Source organism: Mustela nivalis (assembly GCF_964662115.1).
Source record: "Mustela nivalis genome assembly, chromosome: X".
In the NCBI taxonomy this organism is placed as follows: Eukaryota; Metazoa; Chordata; class Mammalia; order Carnivora; family Mustelidae; genus Mustela; species Mustela nivalis.
Genome location: NC_139040.1, coordinates 45499055 through 45516552, shown reverse-complemented (window position 1 = coordinate 45516552; position 17498 = coordinate 45499055). Strand labels below are relative to the sequence as shown.

Genomic DNA, 17498 nt, shown 5'->3' with positions numbered 1-17498 from the left:
TCCTGACTTAAACCAATGCCTTTTTTTTCTTCTTCTCAGCAGCATGGTATCTGGTTCCCTGCTGCTGTCCTTATCCCCCCACCCAACCCCCAACTGTCCCCGCCCTTCATTTGCTTGGAACCTCTGACACTCCTGTCTTGAATGTGCTCTTGAAAGTGCTCTGCTCAACATTACTGGGGCCACTGAGACTCTAGATGGGGCTGGGTTGGCAAACAGGTCACCATGCTGACCTCCCCAAGGTAAAGGGACCTGGTACCCTAAAGATCTGTGGGGATAATCAGCAGAGAGCGGAGACTTAGAGGAAGGACAAGAAATGCAGACCTACAAAGACAAAACAAAGGGTCTAATGAGGGAGAATGTCTTTAGAGCCTCCTGTCCTTGAAGGCAGTGGACATTGGGGGGTCACACCGTTAATCTTGATAAGGAAAGATGGAGGGTGCTCACAAAAGGGACCCCAAAGTGCAGAACCTGAGAGAGAGAGGTAGAGACAAGACTTCCCCCTGCTGAGTCATTTTCTAAGAAAGCCTTTTTTCCCCCTACAGATAAAAATGTCTGAATGTTAGCCCACACAAAGACTTGTGCCCTTCCACATTTTCTGTGGATGTTGATTTTCTCCCTTTCAAATTTGGCCTCAGGGATTAACTCTTCATGTACACCTTTCTCTTTAACTCTGTAAACTCATGAACCCAAGTAAACACGTCCCTCAAAGCCCGAATGTGTCCTCAGCTACTTCCTAGCCTATGTCTAGCCATAGTCATCTCTCGGAGCCTTCTCCTAGAAAATGCAGCTGGTCGTGGTTGCTGACCAGGATGGCAGCATGGCCCCGGCTGACTGGTCTGCAAGCCCACCTTGACACAGGGGGCATGGCCATGTTCTCGCCCCCAGGTGCTGGATCTTAACATAGGAACAGATCACAGATCTCACCAGAAGTCTGTCTGTCAGAGTTTTTAAGACAACAAGGTGTTTTTTTTTTCTAAAGCATTTTGTAGGAATGGTAGAGTGGGTAATCCTCACATCTGCACAAGATAGATGGGCAATAAGTCTTGCACGATCTCACTATATCATTGACAACATACATCGTCTTACTAGCCACCTCTGAACAGCTGCTCTAGTCTCCTGTCTGAGAGTCGCCATCACATTTTCCTTCCCTCCCCCTTTCTTCAGTCAGATGCTCACTGTTGTCACCTGGCCCATCTCTTCACAAGATCCATCTTGGGGTGGAGATTGGAAATTGATAGGCATACAGTGGAGGATCTGGACAAGGGAGAATGGGACAGGGGATAGGGTAAGATAGACCTAGGCAATTTTTTTAACCATCTTCCCACGAGCCCTTCCTTAACACACTTGTCTAGATGATCGAAGGGCTGCACCCAAATAGTGCAAATAAATGGCCTAGTGTCACCTCAAAAGAGTTCCAAGGTAATATAAGGTTCTGGTTTTGGTAGTATCCTGCTTAACATTTTTCCTAATGAGCTTTGAGGAAGATACAGAAAGTAGCCTAGCTAATTTGTGAATGCTACAACGCTCTCGGGGGCAAGACTGGGTGATGGAACCAGAGCAATCAGTTTGTAAAAAGATCTTGATCACCTGGTATGAAGAGCAAGTGTATTTTACCAGAGCTAAGGGTCATGTCCTGTAATGGGGCACTGAACTGAACTTTAAAAGACTCCAGGTGAAGGTGGAATAGCAGTAGGATTTGTGCAAATGGTTCAGAGGATTTGGCTGATAGTAATGAAGAGAAACGTCATGTCAGTAACATGGCTGCCAGAAAATCCAAGGTGAAAATAGGCTTCCTGTAAAATATCTAGATAGAGGAAAGTAAATAGGCCACCTACTCTGCAAGGTCAGGCCATATCTAGACTCCTGTGTTCAGTTCTGGCGCCTCATGTTAGGGAAAATTAATGAGCAGGAGCATGTCCAAAACACAGACCTGGATTAGTGAAGGGAATCAAAGCCAAAGCCACGCCATACAAGGTGTGATACAAAGATCTAAGGTTGACTAAGAGGGGCCATGTTCACTGTCTTCATAATTCCATGTTACTAACATCAAAAGCCTCTAGAAGCCCCTCAAAGTCCAGTGAGACTGCCTAAGATCCCAAAGAGAAGAATATGCTGAAACTATGGGCTGGCTGTCCGGCAAAGAAACTTTTAGGAAATGTAGTAGCAGGTAGGGGTACTGTTTTCATTATCTCCTTCCCAGAGACCACCCAACAAAAAGGGGATAATCTGAGAGTCAGCTCTGGACCCCTGGGTATTCCTGGAGAATTATGCAAGCAGGAGACCCCAGGCTTTCATAGTTCCTTAGCCCCTAATCACTGGTATCCCTTCCTGAGTCCCTGCTCAGTTCTTCATCAACCTCTACGGTGGTTGCACTGTGTGATGACATGGTTAGGTGCAAGGCTGTGGTGCTAGAAACTACCTGGGATGAAATTCCAGCTCCACGAAATAAACACCTGTGTTGTGCCTCAGTTTCCTCACCTGTTAAATATTAGTAATGGCACACAGTGCATGGGGTGGTTTGGATTACAAGAGGTAGTAGATGAGGTGTTTAGGAAAACGCCTGGTATATATTAAGTGCTCAGTAATTGTTAACTATTATAATTTCCAGGCCACAACAGACATACTGTATAATGGTAAAGAAACCCAGGCTCTGGAATCAGATCACCTGTGTTTGTGTCCTGGTTCCACTAAATACTATCTACAGTGGGCAAAATGTTGATGATCCTACGGTCTCAATTTTCTTATCTTTAAAATGGGTATGATAGTACCACCTACCTCCTGGAGTTACTGTGAGAATTTTATGAGACAATCCATTTTAAATACTCAGTACCCTGCAGTCTTTCTCTGCTACACTCTTGAAACCTAGCACATGACTTCTGCCAGGTATGCAGGGAAAGGAAGAGATGCTGGATATTTTTTTTTATCTCTTGGCCTGTTGATTGTTATTGTGCGAGCTGAACAATTTCATTGTCACGTTTCAGGGCAGCCAACTTGTTCCTTCAATAAAAGGGGGCCGCTTGAATGCCGATCCTTCATACTGTTTTACAAAGTACTTTCTAATTATAAATTTATGAGACTGATTATTTTGTTACTGTGTCCCTGCCTTAGCAGCCCAACACAGAATAGGAATTCAATTAACATTTGTGGGATGAACCAAACAGCCATGTGATAAATGAATTAGAGCACTGGCTCCCTCCAAGCCTTCAGTTAACCAGTAGTTCCCTGTCAAAAATAGTCCCAGTGTCCTTGATATGAAACAGTAACAGAACCTGGGTGTGTAGGGCTCCTCCCTTTGATCCTAGTCCTCGCTTCCCTCGGAGATTGGGACAGGGACGCCCAAAGGTCTAGAACGAGCACTGTTTCCCTCATTTAACGCTGCTACCTAGCGGCGTCCGCCAGAAGCGATGAAGTGAGGAAGATCTGCAAAGCTTGGGCACCCGACCCAGGTCAAAGATAGGATCGGCCTCAGGCCTAGCCCTTCCTTAAGCTCCTATCCACGGCTCCGAAGCGAGTCCTCTCAGCCGCCAGAGGGCGGTGCTCACAGAGCCTTAGACTCTATGGTCCTTCTCGCCACTCCCATGAGCAAGAGGGACCAGAAACCTCCTATATACTTCCGTTTCCGGGCACGTCTCTTTCTTTCTGTGTGGATTGCGCTCTCGCAAACATGGTAGGATTTGGGGATCGGGCCTGGTAACATCCAGCTTAATCTTTCCACCCCCTTCGACGGAGGCCGACCCAGGCTGGCTTTAGGTCCATTCGCGGACTCGTTGTACCAAAGAAACCCAGCGCTGCTGGGATCGGCCCCGAAGGCACTGGGCTTCGGGGTCAGGAAATGAAGTGATGGGATCAAAGAGGTAGACTAAGCCGGGGTTGGAGGGAACATGCACGCTCTCCACTTCGGGGCCCAGTGGAGGCCGCTGGACCTGAAGCACATGGCGGCTGTACCACCTTCTAGTCAGGTGGTGTGTGCTCGCGAGGACTGAGAGTCGAGCCTTCGGGGGAGGTCTTAGGTTCGGCTGGGTCGTTAAGGGCGTTGTGCAAAGGGTATCTGATAACGCTGCTCGTTCTGAACGGTTTCTTTACTAGGTGAACGTTCCTAAAACCCGCCGGACTTTCTGCAAGAAGTGTGGCAAGCACCAACCCCACAAAGTGACACAGTACAAGAAAGGAAAAGATTCTCTTTATGCCCAGGGTAAGACGGCCTGTATGTAATTTTGGTTTTAATTATTCAGGAACTAGTGGAATACATACACCGTGCCGTGCCCCGTCCCTCACTGCCACTTGGGTATTGTTTTTCTGCTGGAAAACCCAAGATAAAACGTGTAAGAAGACTTCGTGTGGCAGTTGTGATTATCTTTGGTATGTTGTAACAACCTTATTCTTCCAGGAAAGCGGCGTTATGATAGGAAGCAGAGTGGCTACGGTGGGCAGACGAAGCCTATTTTCCGGAAAAAGGTTAGTAGTAATTACCATTTGACATGCTTCTGTGGTAAAGACTTTGCATTTTTCTCTAGCCTAAATACAGTACAGGTGTGTGTTTTCATAGTTTCAGCGATTCCCTACGTTACCTGCAGTGACCCATCTAGGAGGCAGTGTAGCTATGAGCGCAACCCCGGTCTGACTCTAGTCAGACTCTAGTCTACAATCTTGCAATATCTTGGTGTTTTATTATTTTTGTCCTAACCTTTTTGAAGAGGCAAAATTAAGTTAAGAGGAATGTGCTCTAATTTCCCAAGGACTGAAGTTTCAGTACACCAGTGAATCCTTTCTTTGTTACCTTTCATACCCTAGTGAATCTTCAGCCCTTGCTTGCAGTGAGAATTGCTCTCTTATTTTGCTTCTCAGTTCAGAAGCCTGCATACTGCAACCAATCTCGTGAGGCTTTCAGAGTTCTTAAAATCCTCATGTAAGCCTTCCACTGCACTTCAGAATTCTCCTGTCCTCATCCAGGCCAAATGAGTTGCTGTTCTGCCCTAGGTGATCTGGTGCCCCTTAAAGTACATAGTGCCTGGAACAGCATTCCTGTGAACACAGCATTTCTTTTGGTGCTTTGCTCATTCAGCCTCCTGCCAGAAAGTACTAAGGAATAACAGTTGTGTTCATTTAGGTGCCATAAATGGTTTGAGCTCAAGGTGGTAAAGATTGCCTTTTCGCATTTGGCTAACTTCTTTAGAAGGTGGGAAGATTCTGCCTAGGCTTTGGTTTTTTGGAGAACTGTGAATAGGCAGAAGTAGAATTCTGATTATAGGAGTAGTCTTAAAAAGTTGATTCCTGTACCTTGAGTTAAATAGATACAGTTGAATACACATAGATTGTAGACATAATTTTAGGTAGTCTCTAGAGAATTGATAAATCTGAAGTAACAATTATTAAATTCTGTTTATTGAGAAAGTTGTGTTCAGTTCATGGTTTCAGGGATTTGGTTGACCCATTTTTGTTTGTGGGGAATACAAGTATGTAGAGCTGGTGAAAGGCCACAAGTTCAAGGTGGTGTGATAAATGACCATTTGGTAAGAAGCTCTTCAGGGTGTTTGATGGGAATAGAGGATTTGATGGCAATTAGATGATCTACCTTTGCTATTAAATTTCTTCTTAAATGCACTGATTCTCACATTTCTGTTTTCTCCCCATAGTTAAAGACAAATTGCTAAAACTGTCATTTGCAAAGCTTCCCTTTAAGTAGTACTTAACCCAACAGTCCTCCGTTTTGAAGAAAGATTTTCTGCAGTGATTTATGAAAGGATTGACTTCATTTTTTCCAGGCTAAAACTACAAAGAAGATTGTGCTGAGGCTTGAATGTGTTGAGCCCAATTGCAGATCTAAGAGAATGCTGGCTATTAAGAGATGCAAACATTTTGAACTGGGAGGAGATAAGAAGAGAAAGGTATATAATTGCAGGTGGAAGGGTGCAATCTTTCCTGTTGGGTGAGGTGAACATTTCTCTCCACTTAACTGATGGTGGAATCCGGAACGGGGTAATCCTCATAAAAATAAGTAGATCCATAGCTGAAGGTATGAGGTTTTGGTATAATGGTTTTGGTGTTGGTTTTAGCATGAGTAGTAGAGGTATAATGAGGAGACTTAATTAAAAGGAGGTGATCCCTTTAGGGGGATAATTGTGTACTTGAGAGAGTAGAGGTTCTTTGCAAAATTTTAAAAAAAAACTCATTTTTTTTTCTGTTCCATTACAGGGCCAGGTGATCCAGTTCTAAACTTCATATTTTTATATTATGAAGACAGTAAAATCTTGAGGTTATGTTCACTTCATTTGGTTGCAGTTGGTCTTTTAAGATGGAAATAAAGTACTGGCATCAATAAAATTCCTCTCGTGGGGCAGTTTATGCTTGAGTCTTCTGGGTACTTTATTTTGGATTGAATTTGGTGGTTGAACATCCAGTTTGGCACTTAAGTTACATGAGCTTTCATGGGATTCCTTTTGCTGTTAAACAAGGGTTATTATCATGGGATGTAAGTAGAGTCCCATGGTAACTATCAATTATACCCATAGTGAATGTAAAGTTTACCTACAGTGAAATAATTTCTCTCCTATACCCTTGCTACTTCAGTCCTTCAGTGAGGAATTTAGGCTGTTTTTATGCACAGCATACTGTATGGAGCACACTATATTCTATATTCTCAGACTTAACGCTAACATTGTTCAGACCTTTTGACATAACCCCCCAGATTTCAAAGTAGACATAAATTCTCATGTTGAAATAACAGCAGAAGATAAAATTTCTAGTGAATTAAGCTGCCTGGCAGAATTTAACAGGGATATATGCTGATTTTTAAAGACGTCTAATCATTGCAAATTTTATACTTTTTTAAGATTGATTTTATTTGACAGAGTACCAGTAGGCAGGGAAGCAGGCTCCCTGCTGAGCATAGAGCCTGATGTGGGGCTTGATCCCAGGACCCTGAGATCATGACCTGAGCCGAAGGCAGAGGCTTAACCTACTGAGCCACTGAGGTACCCCTGTATACTTGATTCTTTTTTATTTCATTTTTTAATTTATTATTTTTGTATACTGATTCTTAACTGATGTTCAGCTTTTCATACTTGTGCAGCAAAACTGGAGGCAAAACATAGAAGCTATACCTTTTGGTGACCAAGTACATCTCAGTGGGATGGAGCAGTTCCAAACTGCCTTGTTTCCATGGGTGATTAAGTCTGGGCTTGCCAGTTTTAGCAAATGATTACTCCAATTTTATTTACAATAAATGGAAATCACCTGACCGGCAAAGGAATTGTTAACAACATGCACTTTGTATTTGGAGGGTCCCTTGCTAATTTTGTGCTATTGCACATTCAGATGGTGGAGCTGCTGCCTTTGGTTCTGTGAGAGAAGGCTCATTGTGAATGGAGAGGGGATGAGAAGGCTTGAAGCTTTGACTACAGATTGGTCCTCAGGCAAATGGTAGGGAAAGAAGATTCTAATGTCTGGAAATGCCTTTAAAATGATCCATTCCCTGTGGCACCTGGGTTGTTCAGTCACTTAAGTGTCTGACTTGATTTTGGTGCAGGTCATGATCTCTGGGTTATGAGATCGAACCCCACATCAGGCTGGGTGCAGGGCCTGCTTGGCATCCCCTTTCCTTCTGCACCCCCTCTTAAAAAAAAGGATCCATTTCCACATACCCCAGGCTGAAGGTCACTGCCTCGTCACATCCTGGAAAGGAGGCAGCTTAAAGGGGAGAGGGTGTTCTGGCCAGAGATCATAATGGAGCAACTACTGCTTGTGAAAGTAAGCCACCTGCATTTGTTGGCTCTAGATTGCAAAAAACCTTAGGATTTAGAAACCTGTGTGGTGGAATGTTTGAGATGGTTCCATAAAGGTTCAGTAATGTGGTCTCTTGGGTTGCCTCTGTAGGTTTTTCCTGCTGGGGTGTTTTCTTGCCCTTAAATTAAAGTAGCTTTGTTTTTGTCTTCCCTTTGGGCTAAGATTATACTTAAAAAAGAGTGCCATCCAAGCACCTCAGTAGGTCGTAGTTTAAGGGTTAAAAGTCTGGGCTGAAATCTTGCCTATATTTGTGTAGTGGATAAGTACCTACCTCTGTTGGTGAGGATTCAAATGGCTCGATAGTTCATATATCTAGAACAGTGCCTGGCACATACTATAGTGCCCAATAAATTTCAGCTATTATTTAGCAATTTGTTTCAAAAGCCTTTCCCCAAAATGTTTAGAATTACCTTTGCAAGTTTTTCTTATGGTCCACTGTGGAAAATTTTATTGAAGGAAAGAAGGACAGCTAAAGTGGGAATGGAAGGGAAGGGAGACACCAGTGGGGGAGTCAGTTTGGCAACAAAACACACATTTTTTTCCTTTTAAAGTAGGGGCTTAAACTCATGACCCTGAGAGAAATACCTGAGCTGAGACAGAGTCAGACACTTAATCAATGAGCCATAGGAGCCACAACAAAATACGTTTTAAAGAAGGTTTTTTAGTGTAGTCTAGGTTGCTGCCAGCTGAAGTAAGACGGTGCCTGTGGGATTTATCTTGGTCTTTAAATCTGAAGTCCACTGATAAAACCCAAGCTCTCTCTTCTCAGGCAGGAGCTGTGTGATCATGCAGTCAGGAATACAGGCCAGCCCCTGACCCAGGGAAGCAATAGAGATGGTATGAAAACGAGGTCCACCAATCTCCTGCAGGTTTACCATAGCCACAGCCCACGCTAAGTCTGAGAGGGGGCGTTCCCACACTTCAATGTTGTCTTCCTGAAAAGTAAGCCAAGAAAATAGGTGTGAGAGCTTGGTAACAGCAAGAAGCTGCCTTGTTGGTAGTGGCACTCAGTATTATTGTCAGAACTACTGAGCACTTCTGGGAAAAATTAAAATCCTACAGCATGCTTTGGCAATAAGGTAATGGTCAGCAAAAAAAGGAGCCTCATTACTGATTACAACATGAAGATTAAAAGTAAATATTCTCAAAAGATGAGTGCACATCCTCTTATTTAACAGATTTAGGCCCAGGACAATGTGGTACTTGGGCATAAGGCCATTCCATCTTAAAACGCACAAACATTTGGATGAACCGTAAACTAGAAGGCAAGAGTATGTTCCTGGCCAATTCCTATTTTCTCCCATACAACATTATTTACTGTACCTTTCTAAGCCGGTACCCCTGCTTGCCCAAGGGGTCTTGGTTGATGGCAATTACATCCTTATTCTGAAGGAGGGCTTTGGCTTGAGGGCTGATGTGTCGGAGGTCATTGGACATGAGTAATGGAGCGGCCATGATAGCCCACAGGGCCATCTGAGTTACCTGCTGATCCCAGCTGAGGCCAAAGTTACCAATCACTAACTGGGACAAAGAAGAGCAAGAATTTAAATTAAAAAAATGAAACATTTTCAAAGTTACCTAGACATAAGCCACTTTCTATGGCACCCTGCTCTGAGTATTCTCAGGTAAGGCCTGCTTCCAGGAATTTTTCCCTTCTGATTTACCTTGAAAAATCAAATAGGAAACAGGTCCACTGCATGGGCTTGAACAAGGAGGGCTCAGGTTCTTACCATATCTGGGTCATTCCAACCCCCTGGTCCTGCGACATCAACAATTCTCTTCTGGTTAGATGATGTCCAGGCCAAGATACTCTTTACACTTTGCCAAGAATCATATACATCCTCAAAATTTCTCCAGTGATTGCAGTACTGTCGGATTTCTGTGTAATTGGGCTGTGAAAACAGACATAACTCTTTTATTTACTTTCTACTACCATTCTTGCAACATGGAAACAGTCAAGTTTATAATGGAATTTCACTGTAAGAAGTCTACTTCAGAAGTAGGCCATATAACTTAAAATCTCTCCTTTAAATGGCTTTAATATTGTATGCTGGAAATTTGCCAAATGGTAACTAAGTATCAGGATTATGAAGATTTTAACTTTTTTCACAACTTACTGGATTTTCACACTTTCTTAAAATAGACATGTATCACTTCTGTAATCAAATAATTAAAATGATCTGTATAAGTAAAAATAAAGGCTGCAAAATTACATAGGACAAATAAGCATAGGAGAAGGCAATCTGAATCCGAGGTACATACTTTATTAATGGAACGAATAACAAGTTTGTAGATAGGGAGAAAGAATATCAGGTTTACGATGCTGAGAAAGGGGAGAGTATTTTGCAGAGATTAGAAGCAAAGAACAGGGATTCATTCTATAAGTAATTATTAAACACTTACCATAAGCTAGGGATACAGTGATAAAGTCAGACAAGGTCCCTGCCCTCCTGGAGCTTACATTCTAGTGGGGGAGACAGACAATAAGCCAGTAAACAAATAATTCCATACAGTGCTAAGTTCTTACAAGGAAATTCAGCTGATCAATATGATAAAGAATAAATGGATAGAGGGCTATTTGAGAGTACAGAAGAGCTGTTTGAATATGTAGCATTTGGTTTGAGACTTAAACGTTAAAAGGAGACAGCCATTTAAAAATCTTGGATGAAGAATGTACCAGGCAGAAAACAAAATGCAAGTGTAAAGTCCCTGGGGCAGCAGCAGGCTTGTGTGTTTGAGGGAAAGAAAGAAAACCCAGTGCAGTCATGGAAAGAGGGAGGGTAGGCTGGATGAAGGCCAGGACCACATCAGTGGAGTGTGATTTTATTCTAAATGCAATGGGAAGCCAGTTACAGCTTTTTTAAGCAGGGGACTGATAGGATTTACATTTTAACAAGATCACTGTGGTGCTGCTTGGAAAACTGATGGCAAGATGATGGAGATGGACTAGGCTGAGCGGAGAGGATAGTGGCTGGAAGACCAGGGTGGATGCAACAGAGAAGGAAAGAAATGGGCTGATTTGGGATGCGTTTTGTAGATAGTACTGACAGGATTGCTGGCGAATAGGCTGTGAACTGCAGAACAAAGGGAAGGATAAAAAATGACTGATTTCCGGGGCACCTGGGTGGCTCAGTGGTTTAAGCCTCTGCCTTCAGCTCGGGTCATGATCTCAGGGTCCTGGGATGGAGCCCCACATCAGGCTCTCTGCTCAGCGGGGAGCCTGCTTCCCTTCCTCTCTCTCTGCCTGCCTCTCTGCCTACTTGTGATCTCTCCCTGTCTATCAAATAAATAAAAATCTTTTTTTTTAAAAAAATGACTGATTTCCAAGATTAGAATTCAATTACAGCAGGGGAGAGGGTGAGAAGTGACTGGATCCTGAGAGAGATTGTAGGATGAGCCTGTTAAACAAGACTGGACGTTGAAGGAGACCCTTCAGTCTCCTTTGTTCTTAAGTTCTGAAAATCTATCAGCAAGGCTCTGTTGGATTGTGCGCTCACTAGCTCACCTTACGAAAAGGCCACATATAAAGGGGCCACTCACAGGAATACACAATGCTTCTGCCAGTCCTGTTCAGGGCCAAGGACATATGCTTATAACCTGTATGAGAAAACAATGGGTAAAATGAGGTAAAGAAAGGAATTTCCAGCTGGCGTTGTGTATTTTAAAAAGAGGCTGCCTGGAAGGGCTGTGGTTATATTTTAAACCAGGAGCAGTGATGGGTGGTTACTCTGTGATTAAATTGTGTTTAGTACCTCCCAGACTGCTAAGATTGTTCTCAGGAGGTAGTGTGGGATGGTGCATACACTGAGGAAAGGGAGGAATGTAGATGCTCTTTTCTCTGGAACTAACATTCCAGATGCTTTCCCAAGTGATGTTATCGAAAGTTATAATTACTATTTGTAATAAACTCAGAGCCCTCCTGAATGAACTGTGCACATTATTAGCCATGATTAGGCATGCATGGATTTTACATGCATGCATGAAGGAATGCATGGACAAACTGAAAGAAAAGAGGTAGGAGCTCTGGCACATTGAGAATAATTATTTCCGGTGTTGTGACTAAGCATTTAAAATGTGATGATGAGCTCTTTGGAATGCTCCAGTTACCCTGGCCTCCAAGTTTCCTCCTTTGCTCATGGGTAATTCATACCTTTTTCCAAATGTTCCACGCTGTCACAGTAACAACCATCAAATTTTAGCAGATCTACTCCCCAGTCAGCAAAGGTCTTGGCATCAATATCATAGTGTCCAAAACTCCCAGGGAAGCCTGCACAGGTTTTATTTCCAACATCTGCATAAATTCCTAGCTTCAGTCCTTTGCTATGAACCTGAAATGAGAGAAAAGGATCACCACAATAGAAGGGCAATCATGAATTAGAGAGAACCACTCTAGGCTGGGGGCACAGATAAGTATATTTCACTAGGTATCAGGGGCTTTTTTCACAAACCCCCAAAATTATCCAGATGAGTTAGCTGGGAGACAAAGTCTCCAATGTTGCTGAGTTCAAACTACATATGTAGGTTATGATACAGAACTAAAGGGAAAGCTATCATTCTTTGTTGCTGAGTTCAAACTACATATGTAGGTTATGATACAGAACTAAAGGGAAAGCTATCATTCTTACTTTTTCTAATGGGATCCTAAAAGTTACCTTTCCATGGCAGTGATACAATTATCTGGACAAAGATTCTCACCATGACCATACCTTAGGCTCCTCTGTGCCCTCTTCTCAAGTAGGTCTTACACTGTTTCAGCAAGAATCCTGCTAAGTCATCGCCTTACCCTTGATATCTAATCAAGTTTCTCATCCCCCTGCTCTTCATGTCTAACTCCTTGGCCTGCCTGCCTTTAGAGAGAACCCTCTTGCCCTTAATGTCTCCTCTTGGTAATTTTCCATCCACTGACCCCCTCAAGTCTGCTCACTGACTCTAAAACCCTACTCGTCTTTGTTGTATTTGAAATTGATCTTGGCTCTTTCCCCTATTATATATAGTAGTCCTGAACACATCTGTCTTCATTGCCTTTAACTAGCATCCAGCTCTGTTACTCCTTAATTTCCAGAATATATTCCTTCTGTCTTTGACTTTATACTTACAATTGTAATAGCTTCACAAAGCATATGGAAATATATGCACACATGTCAAGACCCAAGTTCCCTTTTCCTCCTAGAGAATTCAGTGGTTTCAGCAAAAGGAGAACTTCTTCAATACTGGCCTCAAGTGCTACTGAAAGACTGGGATCTGCTGATGGAATGAAAATTCCATCTGAGAAACCTTACAATTTGATATTTAGATAATAGATGCTATTTTACTTTCTCAGTTTTTCTGAATAAGCTTCTGTACAAAAGTGCTTACAGTCTCCTGAATGAAAGAGCATTATCTGTAAACTCACATAATCAGCAAGGCCTCGGATCCCACTTGGAAAGCGTTTAGGGTCTGCCTGAAGTCTGCCTTTTGAATCCCTTTTGGGAGCCATCCAACAGTCATCAATGCAGAGGTACTCATAACCTACATCCTTCCAGCCATCTGACTCCATGAGTTCTGCCATCTGCATGAAGAGCTTCTCACTGAAAGAGAAATTCCAAAAATTGTTGTAATTCATTGAACAAATAATAAGGCATCTTTTGCTTTTGCAAGTTTTTTTTTCAACCCAGTTACTACCCAGTTCAATAGTAATCAGCAAGGTAAAATGGACTGGGGCCTTTTTAAAATTTCCCCCTGGCCAAATACTTCCATCCTAAGAACCTCAAACAATTAGGAATGAGAAATACATGAAATTGAAAAGATAATTAGAACTAAGATGAAAGTTCAGTAAAGTAAGAAACCACAAAGTTACTATAATCAACAGCTTCTTAGATATTAACAATAACCTGTTTGGAAAAAAAACCCAACAACAAGATACCACGCACAAGAGCAACCGAAAAAACAACAGAAAAACCTAAAACACCTAGAGATAAATTTAAGACATGTGCAGGAACCATATGAATAAAACTATAATGCTCCCAAATGATTTCAGTAAATGGAGAGATGTTATTTTGCTCTGGGATAAGAAAACTCAATATTAAAACACACTTTATACATTGTTTAAAATAGGCTCAACGCCAGTGTGGATCCCAACGTGGTGCTTGAACTCACGACCCTGAGATCAACACCTCAGCTGAGATCAAAAGTAGGATGCTTAATCCTACTGAGCCACCCAGGCATCTCTTATACATTTAACAAAATCCTGAACAAACCCTAAAAGGACTTTTTTAATAGAAGATTTTATTTATTTATTTGACAGATAGAGAGAGATCACAAGTAGGCAGGCAGAAAGAGAGGGGGAAGCAGGCTCCCTGCCAAGCAGGTAGCCCGATGCAGGGCTCCATCCCAGGACCCTGAGATCATGACCTGAGCCAAAGGCAGAGGCTCAACCCAATGAGCCACCCAGGTGCCCCCCCAAAAGGACTTTTTAAGGAACTTGGCAACATGGTTCAAAATTTCACCAGAGAGATAAAACATATGAACATTCTACAAAAGATAAATGAAACTGGTACAGTACCTGTAGCATTAGAATACACAAATCAATGGAATTAAAGAGAAAGTTCTGAAAGAGATCCTTACAGCCATCTGGTATCATGGAATCTAGTATATACATATTTTTTAAAGATTTTATTTATTTATTGAGAAAAAGAGTGAGAGCATATGCAGGGGTGGACGAGGAGGGGAGGGGCAGACAGAGAGGGAGAAGCAGGCTCCTCACTGACCCTGGAATCCTCACCTGAGCTGAAGGCAGACCCTTAACCAACTGAGTCAACCAGGTATCCCAGGAATTCAGTATATATCAAATGTGGCTTTCCTTATAGGAAAATAAGGTCCAGGTGGATTAATATTTAAATATTTTAAAAATCCATTAAAAAAAACTACTAGAAAATGTAGGTGACTATATTATCTTCGGGTAGGTAAAGACTTTCTCAACATGATGCCAGAGCCAGAAATCATAAAAACCAACATAAGCTGGAACCACCATTTTCATAATATATGATAGACCAAACACCCATACACACACAGCCCCAAAACCAAACCCAAAACATTTCATCTAAAAAATAATTAAGTGGAAATAAAAACACCAGATTGGCAAAGTTTTAAAAGAATGACAAAAATGCAGCATTGGCCAGGGTGTGGGGAAATAGTCATTCTCATACACTGTTCTTGGGAATGCACATTTGTAAAACTCTTGGGGAGGATAATTTGATATGTAACAAAATAGTTTGATATGTAACATACCTTTGGATCCAGTATTTACACTTTCAGGAAAGAATCTTACAATGTAAAAGGATGATTAACACAGCTTCACAATAATAAAAAAGAAATTAAAAAAGAAATTTGAAGAGCTTGAATAGCTATCAAGAGGAGGTTGCTTAAATAAATTATATACATATAATTTGCATTTGTGAAGCGCTTATTCTGTGCCAGGAAAACTTTATTTTCACTATACTTTTCTTTACTATCTACATTTTTATTTATTTATTTATTTTTAATTTTTTATTTTTTATAAACATATATTTTTATCCCCAGGGGTACAGGTCTGTGAATCACCAGGTTTACACACTTCACAGCACTCACCAAAGCACACACCCTCCCCAATGTCCATAATCCCACCCCCTTCTCCCAAACCCCCTCCCCCCAGCAACCCTCAGTTTGTTTTGTGAGATTAAGAGTCACTTATGGTTTGTCTCCCTCCCAATCCCATCTTGTTTCATTTATTCTTCTCCTACCCACTTAAGCCCCCATGTTGCATCACCACTTCCTCATATCAGGGAGATCATATGATAGTTGTCTTTCTCTGCTTAACTTATTTCGCTAAGCATGATACGCTCTAGTTCCATCCATGTTGTCGCAAATGGCAAGATTTCATTTCTTTTGATGGCTGCATAGTATTCCATTGTGTATATATACCACATCTTCTTGATCCATTCATCTCTTGATGGACATCTAGGTTCTTTCCATAGTTTGGCTATTGTGGACATTGCTGCTATAAACATTCGGGTGCACGTGCCCCTTTAGATCACTACGTTTGTATCTTTAGGGTAAATACCCAATAGTGCAATTGCTGGGTCATAGGGCAGTTCTATTTTCAACATTTTGAGGAACTTCCATGCTGTTTTCCAGAGTGGCTGCACCAGCTTGCATTCCCACCAACAGTGTAGGAGGGTTCCCCTTTCTCCGCATCCTCGCCAGCATCTACTATCTACATTTTTTTGCATTTTCATGCATTAGTTTTATTACCACATATAAAAATATAAAAATAAACCCACCACTACTTAGAAAAAAACGGAAAAGACAAAAAGAAATATGTGATGGGAAGTACATTCAGCATCCCTGTATTAAGCCACCACAGCTTTGAACTGTGCCTGTAAGCATCTGTGATTTATCTCCATTTATTTTGTGCATCAAAGCCAAGAGAGGTTATATTTTGGGCCTGGGAATGCTCAAAAAATTTTCCATATAAATTAATGGTAATTCTTCACTTTAAGCCATTTCCGCTTATGGAACTCTCAACTTTTGGACACCAGGGGAAACCTTCATAAAGTTCCTCCAGGTCAATCTTCTAGCCAGATGCCACTAGCTAGGGTGGCTGGGGGTGGGGTATTTCAGAGACTCCCTGGTTCCTCTAAACTTCCTCCAGTTACAGCCAAGGAACCCCTGTCCCCCAAAGCAGAAGAAACAGCACGTGTCTTAGTCCTCTGTCTCTCCTACTCACCCCAGCTGTGGTCACTACCAGTGCGTGGCAGACAGAGGCCGAACAGCTGTTCACAAGAAGGGCCTGAACAGAACTGGATGGTGAATGGATCAAGTTCCTAGTTGGGTGATCCAGCACGGAGAGATGGAGAAGCAGGGGCTGCTGGACCGACTCCTACCGCAGGAGGGGTCACGCCAGAGAAAGTTTAGTTCTCGTTTCCAACCAGGGCAATTTGCTGGGGATAAAAAAGCAGCAGCAGGGGCGCCTGGGTGGCTCAGTGGGTTAAAGCCTCTGCCTTCGGCTCAGGTCATGATCCCAGCGTCCTGGGATCGAGCCCCACATCGCGCTCTCTGCTCAGCAGGGAGCCTGCTTCCTCCTCTCTCTCTGCTTACTTGTAATCTCTGTCTGTCAAATAAATAAATAAAATCTTAAAAAAAAAAAAAGCAGCAGCAGTAGGGCGGCCCTCCCTCAGGCTCAAATGTTCTCTCTGCGACCCTCTATCCTCCCAAATAGAGAAGATAAACTCACGGAAAGGCGAATGCAAGGGGGTACTCAATATCTCTCATACCTGATACAGGAATCCGGCTCTCCTTGGCAGTCAGTGTTGCACATGAAGCGCTCCCAGTGCAGCCAGCCCATGGTAGGAGTCATCGCCAAGCCATTGTCCAGGGTCCTGGCACCAGGGAAGCTCCAGAGAACCAGGGCCAGGAAGCGAAGTACCAGCAAGAAGCCTGACTGCGGCACTAGGCTTTTCAGCTTCATCGCCACCGTAATGCAGTATAAATTTCCACCGGTAATCTGGGCTTTTAAGTTTAACTTTAGAAGCGGACCAATCACCGGTGAGTTATTAAATACTGACGTTATTGTTTCTCAGGCAACTGGGACGGTTATCCCCAGAGGCGGACCAATGATCAGTCACGTAAAACACACCGGAACCAATCACACTCTGCCTTTCTCGATATTGGCCCGCCCTGTTTCTATACCAGAAGGAAGT

The 17498-nt window shown here is 42.6% G+C and overlaps 2 protein-coding genes across 3 annotated transcripts; one reads left to right on the top strand and one right to left on the bottom strand.

The window, feature by feature from the left end:
- Positions 1 to 3489: 3489 nt before the first annotated feature.
- On the top strand, positions 3490 to 6342 carry RPL36A (ribosomal protein L36a). Of its 2 annotated transcripts, none has more exons than XM_082718513.1 (5): positions 3490 to 3667; positions 4087 to 4192; positions 4388 to 4455; positions 5763 to 5885; positions 6193 to 6342. In XM_082718513.1, the coding sequence occupies exons 1-5, from the start codon at positions 3665 to 3667 to the stop codon at positions 6211 to 6213; spliced, it is 321 nt and encodes a 106-aa protein (XP_082574639.1). In that variant the 5' UTR covers positions 3490 to 3664; the 3' UTR covers positions 6214 to 6342. The 2 variants fall into 2 exon arrangements, with proteins under 2 accessions (XP_082574639.1, XP_082574640.1); XM_082718514.1 differs by having other exon boundaries at positions 3570 to 3667; positions 6199 to 6342.
- A 1859-nt stretch (positions 6343 to 8201) lies between these two features.
- GLA (galactosidase alpha) lies at positions 8202 to 17495 on the bottom strand. The gene is made up of 7 exons (XM_082718511.1): positions 17073 to 17495; positions 13175 to 13349; positions 11933 to 12110; positions 11288 to 11379; positions 9513 to 9674; positions 9106 to 9303; positions 8202 to 8717 (listed from the first exon to the last, which is right to left on the bottom strand). The coding sequence occupies exons 1-7, from the start codon at positions 17264 to 17266 to the stop codon at positions 8454 to 8456; spliced, it is 1263 nt and encodes a 420-aa protein (XP_082574637.1). The 5' UTR covers positions 17267 to 17495; the 3' UTR covers positions 8202 to 8453.
- Between the last annotated feature and the right edge of the window lie 3 nt (positions 17496 to 17498).

Coding starts and splice junctions, on each gene's coding strand:
- RPL36A (XM_082718513.1), top strand. Junction 4,456..5,762: donor AGCCTATTTTCCGGAAAAAG/GTTAGTAGTAAT, acceptor CATTTTTTCCAG/GCTAAAACTACAAAGAAGAT. Junction 5,886..6,192: donor GAGGAGATAAGAAGAGAAAG/GTATATAATTGC, acceptor GTTCCATTACAG/GGCCAGGTGATCCAGTTCTA.
- GLA (XM_082718511.1), bottom strand. CDS start 17,266: ATGAAGCTGAAAAGCCTAGTGCCGCAGTCAGGCTTCTTGCTGGTACTT. Junction 13,350..17,072: donor GAGCCGGATTCCTGTATCAG/GTATGAGAGATA, acceptor TTTCTCTTTCAG/TGAGAAGCTCTTCATGCAGA. Junction 9,675..11,287: donor ATATGTGGCCTTTTCGTAAG/GTGAGCTAGTGA, acceptor CTGTTTTCACAG/CCCAATTACACAGAAATCCG.